The sequence below is a fragment of the Macaca thibetana genome, chromosome 7, assembly GCF_024542745.1.
Source record: "Macaca thibetana thibetana isolate TM-01 chromosome 7, ASM2454274v1, whole genome shotgun sequence".
Lineage (NCBI taxonomy): Eukaryota > Metazoa > Chordata > Mammalia > Primates > Cercopithecidae > Macaca > Macaca thibetana.
This window is the reverse complement of record NC_065584.1, coordinates 52,688,554-52,716,152: the sequence shown is the minus strand read 5'-3', so window position 1 is coordinate 52,716,152 and position 27,599 is coordinate 52,688,554. Positions and strand designations below refer to the sequence as shown.

General features: G+C 38.8%; 3 protein-coding genes across 6 annotated transcripts in view; 2 read left to right on the top strand and 1 right to left on the bottom strand.

The window, feature by feature from the left end:
- The window catches only part of WDHD1 (WD repeat and HMG-box DNA binding protein 1), an 86,603-nt gene extending 82,166 nt beyond the window's left edge, over positions 1-4,437 (bottom strand). For 3 of the 4 annotated variants that reach the window (XM_050798232.1, XM_050798233.1, XM_050798236.1), the window contains exons 1-2: positions 4,358-4,437; positions 4,039-4,131 (exon numbers count right to left, since the gene is read on the bottom strand). In XM_050798232.1, the coding sequence (XP_050654189.1) occupies positions 4,039-4,115 (77 nt within the window). In that variant the 5' untranslated portion in view covers positions 4,116-4,131; positions 4,358-4,437. Of the gene's footprint in view, positions 1-2,821; positions 2,958-4,038; positions 4,132-4,357 lie in introns of those variants that run through there. The other variant, XM_050798237.1, reaches the window with a different exon arrangement.
- Positions 1-27,599, top strand: part of MAPK1IP1L (mitogen-activated protein kinase 1 interacting protein 1 like) — a 126,170-nt gene that overhangs the window by 82,272 nt on the left and 16,299 nt on the right. The window lies entirely within an intron of this gene.
- SOCS4 (suppressor of cytokine signaling 4) lies at positions 4,461-26,921 on the top strand. The gene is made up of 3 exons (XM_050798258.1): positions 4,461-4,801; positions 9,527-9,655; positions 20,076-26,921. Exon 3 carries the CDS (start codon positions 20,168-20,170, stop codon positions 21,488-21,490), a length of 1,323 nt encoding a protein of 440 aa, XP_050654215.1. The 5' UTR covers positions 4,461-4,801; positions 9,527-9,655; positions 20,076-20,167; the 3' UTR covers positions 21,491-26,921.

Sequence of the window (27,599 nt, the reverse complement as noted above, 5' to 3'; positions counted from 1 at the left end):
TGGGGGTTAGTAGCTTTATAAATAATGGCAGTTCTGATCATATATCTGACTGTATTTGCACCAAACATTAGAGTTAGCCTTCCTGCCTTAAATCTTGGTGCTCATTTCCCTTCCTTACTAATAAATGTCCTTTGTGGCATTTCAACCCGCCCCCCCGCCGCCCAAGAACAGGGCACTTTAATCTACATTAAAAACCTGTTCAGGCCGGGCGCGGTGGCTCACGCCTGTAATCCCAGCACTTTGGGAGGCCGAGATGGGCGGATCACGAGGTCAGGAGATCAAGACCATCCTGGCTAACACGGTGAAACCCCGTCTCTACTAAAAATACGAAAAATTAGCCAGGCGTGGTGGCGGGCGCCTGTAGTCCCAGCTACTTGGGAGGCTGAGGCGGGAGAATGGTGTGAACCCGGGAGGCGGAGCTTGCAGTGAGCCAAGATCGTGCCACTGCACTCCAGCCTGGGCAACAGAGCAAGACTGCCTCTCAAAAAAAAAAAAAAAAACCTGTTCAACAGCCTGGCCAACATGACAAAGCCCCGTCTCTACTAAAAATCTAAAAATTAGCTGGGTGTGGTGGCGCATGCCTATAATCCCAGCTACTTGGGAGGCTGAGGTAGGAGAATCACTTGAACCCAGGAGGTGGAGGCTGCAGTGAACCAAGGTTGCACCACTGCACTCCAGCCGGGGAGACAGAGCCCGACTCCATCTCAAAAAAACAAAACAAACAAACAAAAAACCTGTTCAGGCAGATGTTTCTCCTCAATGATTTTTTTTTTTTTTTTTTTTTTTTTTTTTTTTTTTTTTTTTTTTTTGAGACGGAGTCTCGCTCTGTCACCCAGGCTGGAGTGCAGTGGTGCAATCTCGGCTCACTGCAAGCTCCGTCTCCCGGGTTCACGCCATTCTCCTGCCTCAGCCTCCCGAGTAGCTGGGACTACAGGCGCCGCCACCTCGCCCGGCTAGTTTTTTGTATTTTTTAGTAGAGACGGGGTTTCACCGTGTTAACCAGGATGGTCTCGATCTCCCGACCTCGTGATCCGCCCGTCTCGGCCTCCCAAAGTGCTGGGATTACAGGCTTGAGCCACCGCGCCCGGCTCCTCAATGATTTTCTTAATGGTGTCTGGGAATCTGTCTGCTGCTGTCTCTTGGTCAGCAGAAGCTGACTCTACTGTCATCTTGCCTTTTCTTTTTTTTTTTTTTTTTTTGGAGATGGAGTTTCTCTCTTGTTCCCCAGGCTGGAGTGCAATGGCATAATCTTGGCTCACTGCAACCTCTACCTCCCAGGTTCAAGTGATTCTCCTGCCTCAGCCTCCTGAGTAGCTGGAATTACAGGTGCCCGCCACTGTCCCTGGCTAATTTTTTGCATTTTTAGTAGAGACAGGGTTTCACCATGTTGGGCATGCTCATCTCAAACTCCTGACCTCAGGTGATCCACCCACCTCGGCCTCCCAAAATGTTGGGATTACAGGCGTGAGCCATTGCGCCCAGCCATCTTGACATTTCCTAAGCCAAATCTCTTTCTGACGTTATCAAACCATCCTCTGTTGGTATTAAACTTTCCAGCTTTAGATCCTCCACCTTCCTTTTGCTTTGAGTTGTCAGATAATGACTTCACCTTTTCTGGAACCACATTAGAGTCTATAGCTATGCCTTTCTATTGCAATCCCATACCCACATAAAAGCTGCATTTTCAATACAAGATGAATTTATTTCACAAAAAGTGCAAGGTTTTCAAGCCTGATGGCATAGTTGCAGTAACAGTGTCTCAAATTTCCTTTTCACAGTGGTCCTTACACTGGATTCATTTATCTTGAAACAGTGAGCAACCGCAGCTGCAGACCTCAATCTACAGTACATATCAGGCAATTCAACTTTCTCTCTTAATGTCATGACTTTTGTCTGCTTCTTAGGATCCAGCATCACTAGTGGCACTTCATATGATTCTCATGGTGTTACTCAGGGTTATGGTGTTGCACTAAACATGATGAAAAATATGTGAGAACCACCAGAGATATCTTTTTACTGGGATAGGCAAGTTACTGGAGAGATAAACTGCTCATGAGCATCATACAGTGTTTTAAGCAGATACAACATCATAGAGTGTTTTAAGCAGATACAACACTTGAGCTTACCAAAATAGCAACAGGAGGTGGCCATGAAATTATTACAGTAATACGGTATATACTACCATTAATTTTATGTAGTTATGATTTAACACTGCATCTTTATGTTTGTTTACATTTCTCTTGACTGTGGATGGTCTGGAAATGTTTGTCTGTGTAAGTTTTAGTACATTTTAACTTTTTATAATAGATTTGTGTATATTTTATGGTAGTAAATGATAAAATACACTAGTATCTACATATATTTTATGCACTCATGACATACTTGTGTATTGAAAAAAATCCGTGTATAAGTAGACATACACAGTTCAAATTCACGTTGTTTAAGAGTCAATTGTATATTTCTACCTCTAGCTCACATTTTTCTCTGAGCTTGAGACCCACTTATCCAACTGTCTACTTTATCCCTCTAGTTGAGTATCTCTAAGAAATCCTACAATAATCATATCCAAATGCAAACTCAATCTCCACCCACAGCTCTACCTGTGAAATATGCCCTTCTTCAAGTGTCCCTATTATCTGCAAGTGGAAGCATCACTTTCTCAACTGTAACATCCAGAAATGTAGACGTTATCCCTGTTGCCTCTTTCTCCATCCTTAGTATCTGATCCATCCTGTTGACTTTATCTTTCTGAATATTTCCTGAATGTATCCTCTTTTCTAATACCCATGTTTACTCTAATCCAAGCTTCTATCACACTTACCCAAACTAATACAGGTATCTTCTAACAGTCTTTCTGCATCCATGAGTGCTCCTTTTCCAATTCATCCTCCATGCATTTTCTCAAAAACAAATCTGATCACATCTCTCTGCTTCAAGCCTTTAATACCTTCTCAGTGCTTTTAGGATAAAACAAGATTCCTTAATAAAGTCCAGAAGGTCTTGGATAGGACATCCATTGCCTAACTTCACAGATTAATCTCTCATCAAACTCTGCATCACTCTCCACATTTTAGCAAGGCTAGTTTTCTTTTAGGTCTTTGAGCATACCATGATCCCCGGCCCCGTTGGGCCTTTACACACAGTATTGCCTCCGCTTACTATGCCAACACCACCACCCCACCGCCACCACCACTCATCTCTTTATACTGCTCAATGCCTGCTCCGTCTTCAGACGGCGTCTCAAGAAACCTCTCAAAGAAGCCTTCCCTGACTCCTTTAACTAGATGAGCTTCTCCTCATACACATTTATGACTGCACATCTTACTTACTATTTCTAAATACACATTTATTTTTGTGATTAATTTGTGCTCAATGCCTGTCAATCCAAAACGACCTTAAGCTCAACGGAGGAAAAGACTGTGTCTGGTTCACTCTATTCTATCGCTGGTCCCCAGGAAAAGAGACACTCAAATATTTTTTCAACGAATCAATCAACATAGGAGCGACACTGGAAGCCGTCCAATCGAGCAGTAGTAGTGCATAAGAATGGGACTTGGAAAGCTAAAAGGGACCAGAATAACCCTAGGAAAATATTAACGTTTAGGAATCAAACAGAGGAAAATTTTTTTAAGCCGTCAAAAAGTTAAAAAAAAAAAAAAAAAAAAAAGCAAAAAAGGAAATAGCATCACTAGAGCCATGGAAGGATACCATTCCAAACAGAACAGGCCACCGAAGTTGACAAGTAGGTAGTATCTAGTGATCTGACAAAATTAATAATGTAAGACGCAGAGAAGGGGAAAATACATGGGGAGAAGCTCCATCTTTCCAGTGCCTCTGTAAGTACGATTATAACTTTGTTGATAAACTACCACGACGGCCCGAATCAAACAATAAATCTAAAGAAATATGTGTGCCATTTTAGATTTCAACATTATTCCTCTCTATCTGCAAGTCATTTTCAGCTGACGGCATATATAATGTTTAAGGATAAATGTTTTAACATTTGCACCTGAAACGTTGTTTCTCAAAGAACCTTACCTCCCAGAATCATCAAAACAGACCTCCGTGTGTCCCTCTGTATGTCCATATCTCATTGGCTTCCGTGTGGCCGGCATCTTTTCCTTTATCTACCTGAAAATGTTTTATAAAAGCCAGTCTTATTATTACAAATGAGAGAAAAGCAGCGAGGCTGGGGATAGGAAGAGAGGTTAGTCTCCTCCAGAGCACGTTCTCCGCAGCCCGGTTTCCCCCACCCGAGTGACAGCAGCAGGATAAGGCGCAGGGTCTGTCAGACAACAAGCAGGAGAGGGAACACGCATCTCCTTGGTGGGCGCGGGCAGCCAGAGTGGGGACTCACCCGGGTGACCGAGCCTCCGCGACTGAGGCTCCGCAAGAGCAGCTTCCCGCGCTTCGGCTCGCTCACCACACTGCGCCTGCGTCGACCCGCCCACGCCCAGCGCGGGTCCCGACAGAGGTCGCGGGGTGGTGGCGTCAGCGGCGGCGCCCTCCGCGTGGAAATTAGCCGGTTGCCCCGGCAAGTGAGGGAGGAAGGGAGGGAGCTGAACACGGAAGTGGTGGCGGCGCCCAGGGAACCGGCGGAGGCGTAGACCTTGACGGCTGGGATGGGACCGGAACGCCGAAGCGGGATTGGGGGTGGCAGAAAAGCATCTGCTTTGTAAGACCTACACGAGGTGCAGGAGTGGTTGGGCCTCCCTTCTCCACTTAAGCAAGCGCCCAGAGTGATGGCGAGGGTGATGGCAGCAGTTACTCGGGCAACCCCATTTAAGCTGTGCTGCGGAAGGTGAGTGGGGGAAGGGTGACCGCTGCCTGGCCTCGCAGGCGGGGGTCTTTTTCCTGCCCTCCAGGCTCTACTCTCAGGAAACAATATCCGGATCCCTAAAAGGATCCGATCTCTTCTTGGGGCCCAGTTAGCCGACAGATCTTTGAGCATCTTCTCTAGAAAAGAAGGCGAGATCTTTAAGAGCCTCTAATCTTGGCATCCTTCGTGCCCTCACCTTGTCGCTTCTGTAGAGATAAAGGAGGAATGATTTAATTTCTGTTCCGGTTGGTTCTCTTGGTCCCTGGAGGTATGGGGTATAAATTAATGCTTATTCTTTGCGACTCTATCTATACATCCCTTATGAAGAAAGTAACTTATATTCTCTATTCAGATCCCACCTAAAGTTTACTGAAGTGAATGTTTATAACCAAAAGAAGAGTTACAACTTAACAGCCTTGAGTACTTACATTTGATCCATGCAACATCTGCTAAAGTCTTGGCCACTAAGTTTAAGTTTATGCTTTTCTTGTATCTTCACATTCTTCAAATTGGTACACCAGCCTCTGATGAAAACCTTCAGAATGATATTCTTTCTTTTTTACTTATCTTTGAGAATTTTTCTGCGTTTTTGTGATACCTTCCAGTATCAATCACGTTTATTTTGTTACCTGAGACGTTTTTCTGTTGAAGAGGTTTCCCTATTGTTTTTTCAATCTAGTTCCATTGTGAAAAGTTGCAAGAACACAGGCAAACCGTCGTGTTCTTACCGTGGGTGGCATTGTGTGAGGCGTTGTTTTTAGTACTAGAGCTCCAGATAGCCTTGCTAGACGCTGAGGTTTGTATATGAATGGAGAGGAAGAATGATTGGCTTAAAAACAACTTGGGATTTGTGGAAAAATAACCCACTGTTGATCTCCCGAAAGAGAAGTGGTACCTGAGATGATGCTTTCTGAGTGACCTAATTTTTTTTGGAGATCATTTGTTTTTTCAATAGACTGACTGATAAATTTTTTTGTTCAAGTAACTTAATATCATTCGCTAGAGTACATAGAGTTCAAGATGAACTCTCATAATATTCGTCTCTATGTTGAATAAAGCGTGGTGAGATTTCTGGTTAATACTATTCAGAGCTCAGCATAAGAAGAATCTGCAAATTGGAACAAGTTATAGCTACAAAATGCCTTCACTATAATATCTATAATACCTATGTGACTTTAAGACTATGATTGGTGTCCACACATCTTTTTCTCTTATCAATCAAGTCGTTTGATTCATAGGTTAAAGAACAATTTTCATTGCAGATTTCGCATGTATGGTAAAAGCTTGAGCCTCCGACTTCAACAGTCCTGGGTTTTAATTCTAACTGACAGATTGTATGACCTTGAATATGTTCCTTTACTGAAAATCGAATTCCTCATCTCTAAAATGGAGATGACACCTACCTCCGTCGCATTGTTAGAGTATATTGGAGATACTCATGGATATATAAAAGTAATTGTTATTAATGTCTCATGTTATTAAAAGGGTACTTTGGGTGGATATTTAGTGGTTTTTGTTTAAAGTGGGATTTGTTTAAATAATTATCCAGTAAATTTTTCAAACATTAAAAAATGTATTCTTGTTTTTGCTTGTATCATGTTTTCACAATTCCATTTGTTTCAGTCAAATGGCTACAAATTGTAATACCTTCAGTGAGTTTATGGTCTTGCTGAGGGAAATAGACATTCAAACAATATGGTCAAGATGATAGTGCAGTAATGAAAGATGTATAACTTAAATATTAGCAAAATTGTCTAGTTAGTTAAAATAACATAGTTTTTTAAAAAAGAAATCAGTGTAACTGTGTCACAGATATGAGTATCAAAAATTTTCCAAATGTAGTTATTTATCATTAACAGTGCTTATCCATAGGTGTGGGTGGCTAAATGAACTGACTGAAAATGATGCCAAAGTCACAGATTCAATTGCAGTGACGGTTAGTTAGCTTTGCTGTGTTGTAACCACTCATACTACCCTTAAGCTCACAAATATTTTTGCTCCCAAGGGCAATTGAGCGAGAAAACATGGGTACACTGCCATTCTACAGATGATGGTATTACCTATATAAAATCATGTGATCTTACAGGGTTTATCTAAGAGGATTTATCAGTATTGGCTTATGGAAGGAGTTTAAAAAATGATTTTCTAGTAAAATATGTACTTGGTGTAAAAATGATTAATCTTGTGAAAGGTAAGGCTAGAAGAGTGTAAAATAGCCAAGGAGACCAAAGTACTGAAAAAAGAAACATTGAAGGCACTTTAGAAATGTGAAGATTTGTATATTTCCAAATGTGTCCTGAAATTTACTAGCCTATTTCATAATTTGGGGATAAATAGTACTTGTCTGTAGGTATACTTAGTATGATATAAAAGACAATACAGTAAAAGTCCCCCTCCTACTCATACTCCCAGCCACCCAATTCCCCTGACTAAACACAGCCAGTATTTGATTCTTGTATTACATTAACACTAGATCCTTACTACAGCAAGATGAGATAATCAGTGTTTTATAGATAGAAAAACTAAGAAAAGTTGTAATTTATCTGGTGTTTATCTAGTCACACACCTGCGAAATGTCGGAGCTAGAAATAGAACCCAGGTCTTTCACCTAGTCCAAGGTAGTCTACCACACTGATTCTCCAAATCATAGCAGTTGCCACAAAACTTAGAATTTAGTAAAACATAAAGTCTAGAGTCACCTTTTACTAATTTGTACATAAAACTTGTTACCCAACCTTAAATGTAACCATATGTAATTGTTATAAGGCAGTGAAGAAAATATAATACAATCTTATAAAATCTTTGCTTGTTTCTATTTAAATCTATTTACTAAGTTAGCCTCTAAAAAACTACAATTTTTGTTTTAAAGAATTTAAAACTTTTTAAAAATAATATATTTAACATCAGGAATAATATAAAGTGCTTTGTGATATTTCAGAAATGGAAAAGCCTCCTTGACTTCAGATTTCTGAGGCACGTTTTTGTGCAGATTTTCTAGCCTTAACATGTAGCCTTTGTTTCCCCTCTCCTTTTTCTGGATTTTGCCACTTTCCCACCTCTCATTCTTAGAAATGTACTTCTTCTAACATGAAAAGTTCTGAGTAATACTAGGAAGCAGTTAATACTTGTTTTCCTTAAGTTCAGTGTATGTTATTTTCATACATTTTACTCCTGGCAGTAAAAACATGAGGTAGCTGGCATTATCCAGATTTTACAGTGGGAGAACTTAAGCTAAATTAGATTTCTTTTTTTTTTTCTTTTTTTTTTGAGATGGAGTCTTGCTCTGTTGCCCAGGCTGGAGTGCAGTGGTGCCATCTCGGCTCACTGCAAGCTCTACCTCCCGGGTTCACGCCATTCTCCTGCCTCAGCCTCCCGAGTAGCTGGGACTATAGGTACCCGCCACCACGCCCGGCTAATTTTTTTATATTTTTTAGTAGAGACGGGGTTTCACCATGTTAGCCAGGATGGCGTGATCCGCCCGCCTTGGCCTTCCAAAGTGCTGGGATTACAGGCGTGAGCCACTGCGCCTGGCCAAAATTAGATTTTTTTAAACCAGGTAACATATGTAGTGAGTGGCAAAGTCTGAATTGTAGCCCACATTTGACAGTTTAGCAGCTCATGCTATTTCATCTTTACCATGTTTATTTTTAAATATGGTATAGAGAAAAACGGTATAGGTTGTTAATTTTTTACAGATCTTTAAAACTTTAAAATTTTCTTTATATGCTTAATTGGTCTCACAAGAAAAAAGAATTCAAGGAAATAGGCCAAAATGTCAAAATTGCTTGCTTTTAGGTAATGGAATTATAGCTTTTTTCCCCTCCTTTTTAAACTTTTCTGAATGGTCCATGTATTACACAATGAGCATATATTGTTTTTATCATAACAAATTACAGATTGGAAGAAAAAATAAATCTGTTCAATCTAATTTATTCCATAAAATGGTTCAGTATTATATCTTAAATATTATGTTTCTTAAATTCTCTTAATCTTCCTTCTGCTTTTAGAAGTTCAGGTACTGCCAGCTCGTAGTTTTCTGCTTTCTTCACTGTAGATTAGCCTCTTCAGTGATGGGTTCCTAGACCTCTCTCCTTTAGCTAATAACCTTAGGGAATGTACACTCACGTTAACAGATTAGCCCATTAATGTTTCCCCAAACTTTCTTCCACAAAAGGCTTTGTGGCAAAGTAAACACAGGAAGCTATGGCTTATGCTTTATTCTTTTTCTATTCTTTCTATTTCTATTCTTTATTCTATTGCTTATTTATTTCTTTACTGAAGGATCTCCTGGGAACGTTTGCTAAATATGCACTGTAATCTTTGAGAGGAGAAGCATTTCCCAAACTTACTTGACAAGAGAACCTTTTTTTCTCCAGAATATGTGTTAACATCTTTCAGAACTAGTATCCACAAGAGTATAGAGTGGGGAAAAGTGACATAAGGAAACTATAATTAGGAAAGCGTGGAAAAAGTGGGGAGAAAGGGTAAGGAGGGTGTAGTGCTACCAAATCAATGATTCTTTTTTTAAAAATTACCGTTAAGTCCCATGAGCCCTGGCTCAGTAGCATGAAAAAAGGAGCTACTTTAAAATATTTACTGGAAAATGAACCTGTATTGCTTCTGTAATGAGAAAAACATTTGTTTTTTAGGTCAGATATTTTCCATACAGACAAACCCGTTTTCACATCTTTTTCTTAACATTCCAAGGAGTTCATCTGTTGTCTGCTCTCCAGTGACTTCCGTTTGTGGAGCCTAAGTGTTTCTACAGAATCCAACTCGAGTATCGCGGACTATGATCAGAATGCTTTCAAGGAGTTTTTGGGCACATGATGGCAGGTAAACTTTGGAATCATGAATTTGGTAGGGAAAGTCCCCAGGCTTAATTACTACCAGAATAATAATATATTTGTGAATTATTAATGTAGTATACTGAATTATTCTTTATAGGATCAAATTTATTTCAATTTAATATTTACATTAATTGTGGTCTTAGATGTATGTAAGCATTGTAGACATAAGTAGCTCAATGAATAATTAATGTATACAATAATGCTGTTATCCTACATCATAGAGGAAACTAATGAATTTCCAGATGAATGAAGCTTATCCTTTTAATTATTAGATTTTAATTGTTTTCTGTAGAAATTTTGAATTAAATTCACCTTCTCAGTCTTATTCAGTATTACTAAATGTTATTTAAATAGTTTGTAGTGAAAATAGACATAATGGGCACTCATTCTGTTATTGTTGTCATTGTAATTTGTGGTAGAGCCTGGGACCAAATAGTGGCAGAATCTGGAAACTTGTTTTCTTGAGAAGGCTTTTATATAAACTTACTTTTTAAACATTTGCTTTTTGCTCATCAAGAAATATGACTTAAAAAAAAAAAAAAAAGATGTCATTCTGTACTCCCCAGGGCAATGTAACATAGCAGCCTTCATAAAAAATTAATTATTGAATCAAGAACCAAAGCAGCCTTTTCCCAAGTGATTCTTTCACCTTCTTTTTAAAAAGCTTCTTTGCAGCTACAGTCAAATATCTTTGATTTGTCAGCATCTTTCAAACTATCATCTTTGATTTCTGTGTCACATAAAATTGTTGGTAAAGCCACCTTATCATTTCCTCTGCTACCTCATTTATACAAAGTTTTTATAAAATTTTAAGAATTAATGATAGGCTATCTGGAATAACTTGCTCAGATTCAGAACCTACACTTTTTTTTACATTCAGATTTTACATGTATGGACAAGATACCAAAGCACATTTTTAAAAAAACTCATCTTTAGTCTTCATAACAATAAAAATAAGTTTTCTCTCACCAAAATTAAGTTATTTTTATTGAAAGCAAAATGATTTTTTTTTAATATTTTAGAATTTTGGTTCAAAGAAGCTTCTGGAAGAGATTAGAAAATTCTCTTTATATATGTCAGGATAAAGATATGATAGTTTGATATACTTCTCTCATTTTTTTATAACAGAATCAAATAATGGTGAAAGAAATTCTAAGTGTCTTTTTTCTAATAAGATTATCTCCATAGCACAGGGTTATTTTTTAAACAGTTACTTCCTCAGTAATTGTTAAGATGTTACCTATGCCAAAAAGTGAATGATTAAATGTATGTGTTTTAAAAAAATATATCTATCTGCTAAGTAGTTTCTGAGAGCCACTTGTTGTTTCAGTAATGGTTATGAAATTTAGAACACTTGTTATTTTGTAAAAGAAAAATGCGTAACTCCTCTTAAAAGTTCAACAACTTATTTAAGTACTTTGCCTTGAGATAATTAGCAAACCCTGCATGTTATAAAATTTCTATGGTCATGTCTCATTACAAAGTATTTTAAAGATTCTCTTATTTAAAATGATACAATCCACGAACTATTCTAGTAAGATATAAACAGTAAGGCCAGGCACGGTGGCTTGTGCCTGTAATCCCAACACTTTGGGAGGCCAAGGCAGGTGGATCACTTGAGGTCAAGGAGTTCGACACCAGCCTGGCCAACATGGTGAAACCCTGTCTCTACTAAAAATATAAAAATTAGCTGGGAGTGGTGGCACATGTCAGTAATCCCAGCTACTCGGGAGGCTGAGGCAGGAGAATCACTTGAACCTGGGAGGCAGAGGTTGCGGTGAGCCGGATCGCACCACTGCACTCCAGCCTGGGTGACAGTGAGACCCTGTCTCAAAAACAAGCAAACAAACAAAAAGATATAAACAGTACACCGAAAGTTAATAAAGAAATGGAGAGGGCTGGCTGCCATAACTTGTCAGCTTTTTGGAACTCCCATTCTTCTCTTAGGAATAGCACAGACAAATGACCATCTGACAATGCATGATGGTAACATTTATCAACCATATTTAGTACTAATATTAGTTTTTGTAATTTTTAGACAAATATAAGTTGAAAAATTTTCTTCCGACTTTGAAGACTAAAATATCTGATGACATTCTGTACCGTATATCGATGGGGCAAAAGATAACAGTTTATAAAAGTAGGGCTTCTTGAGCATGAACTTACAGTTCTCTAGCAAAAGAATAGCCATGCGAAATTTATGTGAAGCTCTAATTCTGAGAGAGATACAAAACAGTAACTAATCAGAAAATTTTCAGGCCGGGCACGGTGACTCATGCCTGTAATCCAGCCGAGGCAGGTGGATCACGAGGTCAGGAGTTCAAGGCCAGCCTGGCCAAGATGGCGAAACCCCGTCTCTACTGAAAAAAACTACAAAAATTAACCAGGCACGGTGGCAGTTGCCTGTAATCCCAGCTACTCGGGAGGCTGAGGCAGGAGAATCACTTGCACCCAGGCAGCAGAGGTTGTGCCACTGCACTCCAGCCTGGGCGACAGAGTGAGACTTCGTCTCAAAAAATAAAAAGTTTAAAAAAAAAAAAAAAAAATTTCATTGCATTAACTATTTTTTTTTCCTTGAGATGGAGTCTTGCTCTGTCGCCCAGGCTGGAGTGCAATGGCGCAATCTTGGCTCACTGCAACTGCCGCCCCCCAGACTCAAGCCATTCTCCTGCCTTAGCCTCCCATGTAGCTGGGACTACAGGCGCACACCACCATGCCAACTAATTTTTGTGTTTTTAGTAGAGACAGGGTTTTACCATGTTGGCCAGACTGGTCTCAAACTCCTGACCTCAAGTGATCCACCCATCTGGGTCTCCCAAAGTACTGGGATTACAGGCGTGAGCCACCGCGCGCGCCTGTCCTGCATTAGCTCTTTAAATACAAGTAAATGTGTGGAAAACTCGAGTAGGGCAGTGATATTTTTCACTTTATTTTATGGACATCTGCAGCATTAGCACACGTAAAAACAGTTAACCTAAAATCCAAACACACTTGATTGACTGGTACCTGTAACATACAAGTTGGTAAGCCTTGCCAAAGAAAACCAAACTAGCGTATAAAGTTGTTCTTTGGGGAAAGACATCAAATTGTTCTGTAATTTCATGGTCTATTGAGTTTCACCTGTATCTGACATATAGATCCTTTTTCACTTTGAAGCATTAGTTTTCCTCCTGAAAGTTATATTTGCTCATGAAAATCTCTTTTCTTTGTAGTAACACTGCACTAGAAACAGAGGTATTCTGTAATTTCTTCATTATGAAGAAAACTGTAAAGCCAATAAGACTGGCCACCATGCCTGGCCTAACAATCGTATTTTTAATTCCCAAAATTTGTGCTTTAACAAAACAACATATGTAATCTTTGTTTCTTTTTAAAACAAAAAGAAAAAAATGAACATATATGTTAACATATATTGAGTACTTAATACATTTAGGACCTGAACTGAGTACATGCATTATTTTATTTAATCCCCAACAGCCCAATGAAATAGATAGCATTAGTACCTCCATTTTACATGTAAATGAACTGATGTTTCAAGGTTATATGGCTAGCACAAAACAGAAACTGGACTCAAACCATGTTTCTTTTTTTTTTTTCCTTCCAGAAATATTTTAATAAAAATTGGCCATTTCCAAGAAACACCCACTGCATGCCCATCAATAAAAGAGAACCATAACAAAATAGAAAATTTACCATATGGCTATGATTTAAAGAAAAAAGACACAAACACATTAGCAAAATATTAAAGTCACATTCCTTCTTAGGGACTCAAACCGTGTTTCTAATGCCTGCCACCACTATGCTGTGGGAATGCATCCTTGCCATCCATATACATGTATAGAGATACTGAGAATGTTAAAGTGGTTACTGTTGGGTGGTGGGATTATGGATATGTTTACTTTTTTCCTTATAACTTTATGCCTGGTTTGGGTTTTCCATGGTGAGCATGAATTTTCCCTCTTAGAAAGACTTAGTATCTCCTCTTTATCGCTAGGCTTCTAAAATTCGAATAATGTACTTTGATGCTGAGTGGGCTCTTTCAATATAGAGGTGCCTGTCCTTTAGTCCTAGGAAATTTTCTAATCTTTTTTTGTTTGTTTTTGTTTTTGAGACGAAAACACTCTTGTCCCCCAGGCTGGAGTGCAATGGCGTGATCTTGGCTCACTGCAACCTCCGCCTCCGGGGTTCAAGTGATTCTCTGGCCTCAGCACCCTGAGTAGCTGGGATTACAGGCGCCTGCCACCACGCCCAGCTAATTTTTGTATTTTTAGTAGAAATGGGGTTTTACGATATTAGCCAGGCTGGTCTAGAACTGTAACCTCAGGTGATCCACCCGCCTGGGCCTCCCAAAGTGCTGGGATTATAGGCGTGAGTTATCACACCTGGCCATTCCTGGGAAATTTTCTAATATAGTTTCTTTAATAATTTCTCCCGTCCATTTTGTTGTTTTCTGTGAAATGCCTGTATTAATCTCTAATTTTCTTGTCTTTTCTGTCTAGTTAACCATTTTTTCCTATTTGCTGTATTAGTTCCTAAGCATACCCACCAACTTTTCTATTGCATATTTCATTTCAGGCTAGGTGCAGTGGCTCACACCTGAAATCCAAGCACTTTGGGAGCCAAGGTGGGCAGATCACTTGAGCCCTGGAGTTCGAGACCAGCCTAGGTAACATGGCAAGACCCCATCTCTATAAAAAAATACAAAAATTAGCTGAGCATGGTGGCATGCACCTGTAGTCCCAGCTACTTGGGACGCTGAGGCAGGAGGATCACTTGAACCCTGGGAGACAGAGGTTGCAGTGAGCTGAGGTCATGCCACTGTACTTCAGCCTGGATGACAAAGTAAGACCCTGTCTCAATTAAAAATATATATATATTTCAGCAATTTTTTTTTTTTTTTTTTTTTTTGAGATGGAGTCTCACTCTGTCGCCCAGGCTGGAGTGCAGTGGCATGATCTTGGCTCACCACAGCCTCCGCCACCTGGGTTCAAGTGATTCTCCTGACTCAGCCTCCCGAGTAGCTGGGACTACAGGTGCCTGCCAGTGTGCCCAGCTAATTTTTGTAGTTTTAGTAGAGATAGGGTTTCACCATCTTGGCCAGGCTGGTTGAACTCCTGACCTCATGGTCCACCTGCCTCCCAAAGTGCTGGGATCACAGGCGTGAGCCACCATGCCTGGTCTAACAGTCATATTTTTAATTTCCAAAAAAATTCTTACTCTAGTAGTCCCCAGCTCTTTTTTTTTAATTTATTTATTTTTTATTTTTTTTTTAGAAGGAGTTTCGCTTTTGTCACCCAGGCTGGAGTGCAATCTCAGCTCACTGCAACCTCCACCTCCCAGATTCAAGTGATTCTCCTGCCTCAGCATCCCCAGTAGCTGGGATTACAGGCGCCTGCCACCACACCCAGCTAATTTTTGTATTTTTAGTACAGACGGTTTCACCATGTTGACCAAGCTGGTCTTGAACTCCTGATCTCAAGTGATCCTCCCACCTCGGTCTCCCAGAGTGCTGGGATTACAGGCATGAGCCACTGTGCCTGGCCCCCACCTCCTTTTTTATAGCATCTTACTTATTCATAGTTGTAATATCTTTTCTTGAAATAAGTCAATTTTGGTTTCTACTCTTTCCATAGTTATTGCTTTCTCCAAATTCTGTATATTTTTTTATTTCATATATGTTAGAAGTTTTCCTCAAAAGTCTTATATTAGTCTGTTCTCATGCAGCTAATACAGACATACCCAAGACTGGGTAATTTACAAAGGAAAGAGATTTAATTGACTCACAGTTCCACATGGCTGGGGAGGCCTCACAATCATGGCAGAAGGTGAATGAGGAGCAAAGTCACATCTTACATAGTGGCAAGCAAGAGAGCTTATGCAGGGGAACTCCCATTTATAAAACCATCAGATCTCGAGAGACTTATTACCATGAGAACAGTATGGGGGAAACTGCCCTCATGATTCAATTATCTCCACCTGGCTGCACCATAGGAATTATTGCAATTCAAAGTGAGATTTGGGTGGGACACAGGCAAACCATATCAAGTCTGATGACCCAGGAGTGTTCTTTCATAGTTCAGAGTGTACAGCTATGCTGCCTGGAAACTGTGTGTGAGTAACCAGGGCCTGTGGATGTGTGTGCTTCACTGTATGCTAGGGTGGTGGTCTAGCTTTTTATTGGAGGATTCCCAGCTATCAGCTTCGACAGGTCTTTTCTCTTTGGCCATTCTCTTTCTCCAGGAAAGTATCTGCCACTCTTCTATTAGGAAGGTATAAAAATCTAGCTGCTGGAGTTCTGGGAGCTGGATGGCAGAAGAGAGCAAGGAACTTTTACTTTGTTACTGTTTTTTAGGCCCAGTCTTCCCCTCTACCCTCTGCTGTGTCTGGTATTTAAAGTCCTGAGCCCACCTGGTTCAGTTTCTCCAAATAATAAATGTCCCATCTCCTCTAAATGTGGGATAAGAAACTGAGAAATCTACCTGCTCTTAGGCAGAATTTCAACTCATCTCCTCATGTTCCACCCTGTTCTCCACCCATACTTTCTGTAGCACCCAGTGCTTGTGGGTCCTGAATTTTACCTGCTCTGTTGGCTTGCGTCTTATCTGTGTTACCTCTGTGCCTGATGTCTGTCACCTGCATCTCTGCTGCTGAGTCATTTATTGTTCATTCATTTTCTGTACTTCTACTTTATGACTCAGGTTATAGATATCTGTTCATTTCATTGAAGAAGAGGTTTGTGATTTTATTTCTCATATTTTCTTGTTGTTTGTACTGACTTCTGAGAGAAGGATGGGGCAAAAAGATTTTTACTCGGCCATTTTCTGACTGGAGTAATTTTTGTTTTATAATGAGAAAAAAACAAGCGGTTTTCATCTTTAGAGGAAATTAAGTTACACTACTCATTGAGAAATTTAGGGCCGGGCTTAGTGGCACATGCCTGTAATCCCAGCACTTTCACTTGAGCTCAGGAGTTCAAGACCAGCCTGGGCAACCTAGGGAGACTCTGTCTCTACAAAAAAGTTTTTAAAAATTAGTCTGGCATGGTGGTGTGTGCCTGTAGTCCCTGCTACTCCAGAGGCTGAGGCAGGAAAGTCACTTGAGCTTGGGAGGTCGAGGCTTCAGTGAGTCATGATCGCACCACTGCACTCCAGCCTGGGCGAAAGAGACCCTGTCTTAAAAAAATAAAATAAATTTAGTAGAAATGGAAACAGTTATGACTAAGAAAACATTATAATAATCACTGAAACATTTTATAAGCAGACTTAGTTGTTTTTGAAGGTAGCAAGGAGTTTGAGAGAGAAATTGAAGTAGGGCCCTGGTAAAGGTCAGAATGTCATCAAGAACACAGGTAGAGAGCTTAGCTCTCATATGGAAGTGAAGGAAGAAATGCCACAATTTAGAGGTAGCAAGGAGACAAGACTAGAGGTCACACTCAGAAGTGAAGTTCATTTAGTAAATAAAAGTGCCAAGCATTTCAAACCTTATTAATAACTTATTAAATGACTTTTCGGCCGGGCGCGGTGGCTCAAGCCTGTAATCTCAGCACTTTGGGAGGCCGAGACGGGCGGATCACGAGGTCAGGAGATCGAGACCATCCTGGCTAACACGGTGAAACCCCGTCTCTACTAAAAAATACAAAAAACTAGCCGGGCGAGGTGGCGGGCACCTGTAGTCCCAGCTACTCGGGAGGCTGAGGCAGGAGAATGGCGTAAAAACCCAGGAGGCGGAGCTTGCAATGAGCTGAGATCTGGCCACTGCACTCCAGCCTGGGCGACACAGCGAGACTCCGTCTCAAAAAAAAAAAAAAAAAAAAAAAAAAAATAAGTGACTTTTCATATTCTTCAGCCCACTTTGTTGCTTCTAATTTTTGTTCAGTGGAATTTAGTCAATGAACAGCCAAAGCATGCAGTTGAATACAATTCAATACAATTTGAAGTTTCTTTCAAAATTAGATAGTTTTCCCCAAAGATCTTAAATGGTTATAGATCATTGAGCACACTAAATCAAAATACAGTTGTCTCTGCATATCCATGGGACATTGGTTCTAGGACCTCTGCAGATACCAAAGTCAAAATGGAGTAATATTAGCACATAACCTACACATGTCCTCCCAAATACTTCTAATCATTTCTAGATTACTTGTAATAATACAATGTAAATGCTATATAAAGAGTTATTATACTGTGTTGCTTTTAATTTATTGGGGATTTTTTCCTCGAATATTTTTGATCCACAATTGGTTGAATCTGAGGATGGAGAACCCATGGATATGGAGGGCTGACCATAATAACTCTAATCACCAGATGGTTTTTGCTTTTTTTTTGGAACTGGGGTCTTACTCTGTCACTCAGACTGTAGTGCAGTGACAAGATCACGGCTCTCTGCAACCTCTGCCTCCCAGGCTCATGCGATCCTCCCACTTCAGGCTCCTGTGCTGAAAACACAGGCGTGCGCCACCACACCCAGCTAATTTTTTTGTATTTTTGTTAGAGACAGGGTTTCGCCATGTTGCCCAGGCTGGTCTCAGACTCCTCAGCACAGGTGATCCCTCACCTTAGCCTCCCAAAGGGCCGAGATTACAGGCATGAACCACTGCATCTGGCCTTAGAAATGGAATTCTTTATCTAGCAAGTCTTTATTATTAGTTCACACTTTTAAACACTTGCCAATCATATTTTCTAATATAGATACTTGTTTAAAATCCCACTACTTTGAAAATGGATTCAAGTGTCTGTAGACATTTACTTGACTGTTGGGATTTTTAAATTTTCCTCTGATATAGACAATCATATCAGACTGTTGAGTAGGACTGATTTTTTTTTTTAGTTACAAAATTTATTTATTTTTTTAGTTACAAAATTTATTTTTCATTTGTAAAATATTTGAGATTATAGGACCCCTTCCCCCAGTTCCTGGCCTAAATCTTTTTTTTTTTTTTTCCCCAAGACGGAGTCGTGCTTTGTCACCCAGGCTGGAGTGCAGTGGTGTGATCTCAGCCCACTGCAACCTCTGCCTCCTGGGTTCAAGCAATTCAAGCAATTCTCCTGCCTCAGCCTCCCAAGCAGCTGGGATTACAGGCATCCACCACCGTACCTGGCTAATTTTTGTATTTTTAGTAGAGACAGGGTTTCACCATGTTGGCCGGGCTGGTCTCGACCTCCTGATCTCATGATCCACCCGCCTCAGCCTCCCAAAGTGCTGGGATTACAGATGTGAGCCACTGTGCCCAGCCAACCCTAAATCTGTTTTGTTTGTTTTTTGAGACGAAGTCTCACTTCTGTCCCCCAGGCTGGAGTGCAGTGGCGCCATCTTGGTTCACCACAACCTCCGCCTTCTGGGTTCAAGCGATTCTCCTGCCTCAGCCTCCTGAGTAGCTGGGATTACAGTTGTGTGCCACTGCACCTGGCTAATTTTTTGTATTTTTAGTAGAGATGGGGTTTCACTGTGTTGGCCAGGCTGGTTTTGAACTCTTGACCTCAGGTAATCTGCCCGCCTCGGCCTCCCAAAGTGCTGGTATTTATAGGTGTGAGCCATTGCACCCGGCAACCCTAAATCTTATTCCACATAAGAATACTTAAGTAAATTCTATTTACAGGCAATCATTATCATAAGTCTTCATGAAACTCGATATTTTACATTGCAAATTCTAGTATGTTTTACCAACTTCAGAGGAAAGGCAGTGCCTTATAGAAATTAATCTGCTTGTTTTCAAATGATCAAGAATACAAAGGATTATGTGTTTAAAATGGCAAATTTTTATTCAATTTTATATTTTCTAAAAATTGCCTAGACTAATGGTAGAGTTGACCAATTATTGAAGTGAGTTTAAAACACTGTATTGGGAATGCTTACTGGGCATTTCTGCTGTTCAATGGTGATTGCTTATTTAATAAATTCTTACAGCTTTACAACTTAAAATTGTTCATATTTTAATCAGTAGGGAAGGAAATAGGGAGAAGAAGGTGAAGGAACTATGTAAGGTAGTAGTTCTCAAACACCAGCTTATAGATTTGTGTCTGTCTCCTACAAAGAATTCACTGGTCTGCTGTGAAATAACAAAACTATGGTATGGAGAGATGAGCTTAAGATATACTTCAAGACTAGAAACTATTCACATTTGAGCATATATTATGGTCGATAGAGGAGGCTTGGCTTTTTCTGATCCACACTGAAAATAAGCTATGAGAAAGGAACTCACTCTTCACTCTATGGCACTATTAAGTTATGTATATTATATAATATATAGCATTTTATTTAAGTGATAACAAAGTGTCTTGGGACTCCCTTCCAACATCTCTTTTTCATGTACTAACTGTGCTTTTTCCTCGTGTCTAATTGAAGCTTAATATGTGTAAACTAGACAAGGTAGATGACAAATGGTTAATGACTTTTTTTGTTTTCTTTAGATACATCCAGAAAGTGCCCAGAAGAAACTTTCTGCTGGAAAAATTGAAAAAGCAGTATTTATAACATTAGAATTTGTGGATAATTTGTTAAAATGGCAGAAAATAATGAAAATAATAGTAAAAATGTAGATGTAAGGCCCAAGACTAGTCGGAGCAGAAGTGCCGACAGAAAAGATGGTTATGTGTGGAGTGGAAAGAAGTTATCTTGGTCAAAAAAGAGTGAGAGTTATTCAGATGCTGAAACGGTGAATGGTATAGAGAAAACTGAAGTGTCTTTAAGGAACCGAGAAAGGAAGCACAGCTGTTCATCCATTGAGTTGGACTTAGATCATTCCTGTGGGCATAGATTTTTAGGCCGATCTCTTAAACAAAAACTGCAAGATGCCGTGGGGCAGTGTTTTCCAATAAAGAATTGTAGTAGTCGGCACTCTTCAGGGCTTCCATCTAAAAGGAAAATTCATATCAGTGAACTCATGTTAGATAAGTGTCCTTTCCCACCTCGATCAGATTTAGCCTTTAGGTGGCATTTTATTAAACGACACACTGCTCCTATAAATTCCAAATCAGATGAATGGGTAAGCACAGACTTGTCTCAGACTGAATTGAGGGATGGTCAGCTAAAACTAAGAAATATGGAAGAAAATATAAACTGTTTCTCACATACCAATGTTCAGCCCTGTGTCATAACCACCGACAATGCTTTGTGTAGAGAAGATCCTATGACTGGCTCTGTGATGAACCTGGTTTCAAATAACAGTATAGAAGATAGTGATATGGATTCCGATGATGAAATTCTAACACTTTGCACAAGTTCCAGAAAAAGAAACAAACCCAAATGGGAATTGGATGATGAAATCCTGCAGTTGGAAACACCTCCTAAATACCACACGCAGATTGATTATGTCCACTGTCTTGTACCAGACCTCCTTCAGATCAATAACAACCCATGTTACTGGGGAGTAATGGATAAATATGCAGCCGAAGCACTACTGGAAGGAAAACCAGAGGGTACCTTTTTACTTCGAGACTCAGCACAGGAAGACTATTTATTCTCTGTTAGCTTTAGACGCTATAGTCGTTCTCTTCATGCTAGAATTGAACAGTGGAATCACAACTTTAGCTTTGATGCACATGACCCCTGTGTCTTTCATTCTCCTGACATTACTGGGCTCCTAGAACATTATAAGGACCCAAGCGCCTGTATGTTCTTTGAACCACTGCTGTCCACTCCTTTAATTCGGACTTTCCCCTTTTCCCTGCAGCATATATGCAGAACAGTTATTTGTAACTGTACAACTTATGATGGCATCAATGCCCTTCCAATTCCTTCTTCTATGAAATTATATCTGAAGGAATATCATTATAAATCAAAAGTTAGAGTACTCAGGATTGATGCACCAGAACAGCAATGCTAGTAACAGGATAGGAGCATGGGAATGATATATATATTTTCTTTTAATATTTTGTTTTTCTTATTATGCCACTTTGAATTTTTCTGCGAAGGCAGTGGTATCCAAAATAAATCTCTGCCCTAAATTTTACTTACAAATCCATTTTTTTAATGATACACAAATTGTTTAAGGTTTTACACTAGAGCTTAAATAGATACTTTTAACCAGGTGTTTGGTTTTTGTTTTTACCTTGTAGGTTGTATACTTACATTTTTTCTTTCCTTAATTTACACATGATCCAGGCATATTTGAAATTTGGTAGGCATTGCAAACACATTTGAATATTTTATATTTCATACTTTTCTTTAAAAAGTAATCTTACATCCCTTCCTACATGTGAAATATTTTGTTAATCTATGCCATTAGTAGTAGTATATGTAAACTATAGTTACCCATCCCCCTTTTCATTGAGTTTGACATTCTTCAGTAAAGCTGAATGTTGTAATTCACCATTCATACTAATGTTATTGACTTTTGTAACTTACTAGTAGGGATGTTAAAGGTAACAAAACCAAGTCAAACTTGATGTGTTTTTATTTTAAATATTAACTCTAAAGCGGGATTACTAAATTTGATTAATCTGGTCAATGAGAATCAAATGAAAACATAATGTTCTGGAGGGGCACTTACTTTTCTACAATGTGGCCGGATCATTTGTCATTTCTGAATAGGTCTTTCTCTCAACCTGCAAGAGCTAAACCATCTTCAAAACATAAATCTTGTTCCTTTCTCATTGGAAGCTTTGAAAATAATGATAACACTATTAGTAGCTATTAGTTACTGAAGTGCTAAAGTAATTGTGGGGTTTTTCTGTATTAGCTTATGAACTGTTGCTTCTACTTAGCCCTTTTATAGAAACTCTGAGCTGTTACTTTGGGGAAATTCCGCAATGTATAAGCAGCCACAAATTTCCACTGGTAACCAAAGAGTACCTAAGTATTTTTTATTATTTTAAGTTGAACTTGAATAAAGATTCAAGAAATAAACATGGAGCTCAGTATTCAGGAAGCTTAATATTGTTTTTGATCTACAAGATCCAAATAATTATCTCTATCTTCAGAATTAACTTAGTCTTTAATGTGGCTTCAAAAAAAGGGAAGCCTTTTGACAGCGGCATGACTTATGGCATACAAAGCAGTACTGGACAAAAGGGGTGATATTTTAAATTTACTGTCCCAGAAACAGGGCAACGTTTTTAGAAACATCTTTATCCCAAGGTAACTAGTACAAATAAATGGAGTGGTATCCTATCTAACTTCTTTTTTTTAAAGAATCAATGAATAATAAATGTAGACCGACAATTTTTCTTTTTTTTTTTTTTTTTTTTGAGATGGAGTCTCGCTCAGTCGCCCAGGCTGGAGTGCAGTGGCCGGATCTCAGCTCACTGCAAGCTCCGCCTCCCGGGTTTACACCATTCTCCTGCCTCAGCCTCCCGAGTAGCTGGGACTACAGGCGCCCGCCACATCGCCCGGCTCGTTTTTTGTATTTTTTTAGTAGAGATGGGGTTTCACTGTGTTAGCCAGGATGGTCTCAATCTCCTGACCTTGTGATCCGCCCGTCTCGGCCTCCCAAAGTGCTGGGATTACAGGCTTGAGCCACCGCGCCCGGCCGACAGACAATTTTTCTTCTGGTGAGCTGTCTAACCCTTTGTACAGATTGACATTTTTAATGTCGTAATGGATTTCTTGATGCTAGTTTAGCTATATTAGGAAACGGCTTCTACCTGGATTGAAAGAAATTTGACTCAAACTTCCAAGTTAGAACAAATATTTCTTCATTATTGTTGCTTTTATGTGAGTAGCATTTCCCTATCTTGCAGTTCTGTTAAAATGAAAATGGCATTTTTCCATAATAGCTTTAAAACAATTTTTTAGTAATTATTACAAAATTAAATAAGGAAAATCTCTATTACTGTTATCTTTCAGCATTTTTTTTTCTCAGTGATCTCAAGATTGTCTTAGTCTCAATGAGATGTAGCTACAAAAATGGCACCTCTCAGCAGTGATGAGGCTCCGGATATCATAACACCAATGCCAGGATAAATATCTCTTCTAAAGACGGTATTTACCTTTTACAAGGTTAGAAAAGTCTCATACTACCTCATCTTTATTGTGGCGCTTTTGTAGATCACTGAGAAGCTTATCTTATTAACAAATATACCACTTCTTAAATATCCATCTTTGGTGAAATAAAATAGTGTGGTAAGACTACCCATGATTATAGTTTTTTATCAGAATTTGATAAGATTTTCTGTTTCTGTGAAACAATTATTTTAAATATTTTTCTTTTAAAAATAACTTTTTATCAGTACAGAAAAACCTAAGGGATGACTAGCTTACAAATATTCTGTTACGGGGTAGTTTTATAAAGAAAAATGATATATAATTATGTTGTCTTTTATAGTGTTAAAATTAGTATTTATATGAAAGTCAAGATCTAAGTACCTTTTCATATAATTCAAACTGATTGCTTGTGATATGTTTTCTCTGGCTTTTTTTATTTTTTCAACTTCAAGGTATTAACAGCTGTTAACACTTAAAAGTACTGCCACATATGTAGCCTTGAAGTAGATGATCTAATAAATGAGAGCAGGGAAGAGATTCATTGACTCTGAAATGATTTTTATTTTTCCTTTGGTATTTGCTACAGTGAAAAGAAGTTTGGAAAGTAGATATATAAAGACTTGAGAAGGGAATTGTTTAATGGAAAAGAAAAGAGTAAGAATTGTTTTTAAAATATTAACGAATTGGAATTCAGAAAGGTTACCCCCTTCCTCTGTGTCTTGTGAGGATACATTTGGAAGAACATACAGTATTCAGAAACTAACCTATATAAAATGTAAACAGTATATTGATTGCACTATATAAATGAGTAAATTTTAAGAGGAACAATGTGGGAATATATAAATTTGTCTAAAATTTTGTAACTCTGTTGAACAAAGGGAAGATTTGAAAAGTGTAAATTCCAGAGTTGAGAAAGTATTTAGCATGGTGGAAATGTGGAGAGCTTATTGGTGAGAGAGGATGGAGCTAAGAGAAATAAGATCAAATATTAAAATTAGGAATTTAGGCATTACCTCAGGGAAAAGCCTTGACAGTGAAAAGAAACTACTTAATCGCTAATAGCTAGTCTGGACCAGACACTTAACTGCGCTTTGGGAATCATCCTGGGCTAATCAGGAAATAAACTTGACTTTTCTATTTTTCTCTGAAGCTTTACAGGACATACTCCCACTCCCATTTTTTTCGAAGCCTACAGCATCTTGATTCATAGTATAATTCCTGAAGTATGCTGAATGGACTTTAAGGTTCCTTTAGCATTGCTGTATAGAGTTATATGTGATCTTTCTATAACCATGCCATTCACTTAAATAATTCATGAAGGGAATGGTTTAATTTAAAGGAAGACCTAATAGGAAGAAGATTAAAGGAAGCTTTTAGTCAGCCTGTGGCTAGATTTATTGATTTGGTGATCAAACCTGTGTTCTTTCCTGAATTTCAGCTAATGGCCAACTGTGGTCAAAGAATGGCTTTCAGTTAAAGTTTTGACTTCTTATTATAAATAATATAAAGAATGTCTTAGTAATTAGAAATCCCTTAATAAGTAGAACAAATGTGGCAAGTAGGACTCCTGTCAGTACACAAATTCCATTTCTTTTTATAAGAAAAACACATAAACCATTATCATTTATTCATGAGCCAAAGCCATTAAGAAGATAAATCCAGTTATCAGCTTCCTGTCTCTGAAGTTTGGATCATTTTATAGATCCACGCAATAGAGAGCTTCCTTCCTATGAAACAAAAACCTTGAGATCTCTCTTTTTTTTTTTTTTTTTTTTTTTTTTGAGACGGAGTCTCGCTGTTGTCGGCCCAGGCTGGAGTGCAATGGTGCAATCTTGGTTCACTGCAACCTCTGCCTTCCAGGTTCTAGCAATTCTCCTACCTCAGCTCCTGAGTAGCTGAGATGACAGGCGTGTGCCACCATGCCTGGCTAATTTTTGTATTTTTAGCAGAGACGGGGTTTCACCATGTTGGCCAGGCTGGTCTCGAACTCCTGACCTCAGGTGACCACCCGCCTCTGCCTCCCAAAGTGCTAGGATTACAGGCATGAGCCACCATGCCTGGCAGAGATCTAACTCTTATACTTAACTTTTCTTTAAAATATTTCTTGTCACTTTTACCTATAATCAAAATCCAATTAACAGCTTACACATTCATTTTGGTAAAGCAAATTTCACAGAAAAGTAGACAAAATTATAAGAGTTTCCTGGAGACAACACAAGGAAAACAATGTTTAAATGTAAAATAGCCTGTGTAATGTTAGGTGATGTAATGCCCAAGTGAATAAAAGATTTTTAGCCAAGCAAACTACTGTTTCTACTTTAGAGGAAAAAAAGTCAGTTTTCCATTTGTATTTTAAGGAAAGAACAGAAAGCACAAAGGTTTTTCTTTATTAGTGGCCTACTAGAAATGAGCAGTGCAAGAGTCTACCTGTACTATTCTAATACAGTAAGATACTGGACACAAAATGGAGGTAACTTTTTAAAATAGATTGGCTTGGAAGTTGAAATGTAGATTAATGGATATAACCCAATAGAAAGGGATTTTAAAATAAAGCCAAAGTCTATTTTTTAATTTACTTTCTAATTTTGAACAGGTTACTCAGTCTAAATCTTCTTTGCCTTTATTTCCTATAAAATGTAGGTGATACTTGTCACTCGACTTCCTGGAGGTTAATTCTTCAGCAAGAGGTGACCCTGAGAGCATACTTTAAAATAATTGCTGTACAGCCATTGAGTACTAACGTGATGATAGGTTTTCAAAATATCTCTGTAGTGGACCCTGCATAATTACATTCACTTCTCTTAGACTGTAAAATACTTTCTTGACTTGTTTTAACAGTAGAGATAGCAGTACAATTTGAATTTATGGTTTAGGCTCTGCAATTAGAGGAACAACTGCAGTTTCCTCCTACCCTTCAGAATATGGTCTGTGTAAAACTGATGTTTGCCTAACTTATTTTAAAAGTTGGGTACGTTTTCAGAAAATAAAGATAATCACTTTTGCCATGGTTATAATCAAATCTAAGCTTTCAGACTTGAGAGCCATGGTGTAAAACTCAAGGAGGTTTACTTAAATTATGCTGACTTTGCTAGAATTGGATAAATTCTATATAAGCCAAGTATGAGTTCACATGTACTCAAATATGCAGTTTTCACAAAGCTATTACTCTTGTTAATCAGGCTTGTATGATTTATTCCTTACCACGAAAGAAGTAGACAATTGCCACTTTTATTTCTAATCCTTAAGTTGAATGTTTCTTCTTGGATGTAAGTTCAAATAAACTGATCTGGATAAATTTTCATTTCTTCTTAATTAAAACTTCCTATGTAAAATCCAAAGGCTTTGTGTTTTATTTTAAAAACATATGTCTTCACACATTCAACTTAGAATCTGAAAAAGATAGAGAAATCCACATTCTTACACATTTTCTAATTTATAATACACTCCTTTTAGTTTTTTGTGTTTGGATCTTCCAGAAGCAGGTGCCAAGAGGTGCAAGAGATTTATTTGGAGTGAAATACCTAGAAAGATAAAGGAGAAGGGAGCAGAAGGTGGGGAATTCTTCATACCACTCTGAAAGTCTGACACCTGGAAGGAAGGATTGGGTAGGGGAGCTTTGGACTTCAGTGCACCTTCAAACTGCTAGATGAGGACTTAGTTCCCAAGCAAAGGTTCCCTGTAGACAAGTCCACAGGGACAGGAATGGCCTAGATCTAGACCCCTCCAATGTGCTCAGCTACTGGCTGATTGCAGGCAAGGAAAAGTTGGAGGCTATCCATTACTGGTACAGTGCCAGGACTAGGGTATGGTGAGGCACTTGGGCACAAATATTTGACTAATAGACTAAGGAAGACAATGTTTTGGTGCAATATTGTAAAATCAGAATTGATGCCAAAAAAAGCCTATGATGAGCAAGATACCAAATTTCAAATCAAACATGACTGGATTGCTGATTTCTTGTTGCTTCAGGCTTCACCATGGCTCCACAAAGCACTGCTTATTCACTGTCT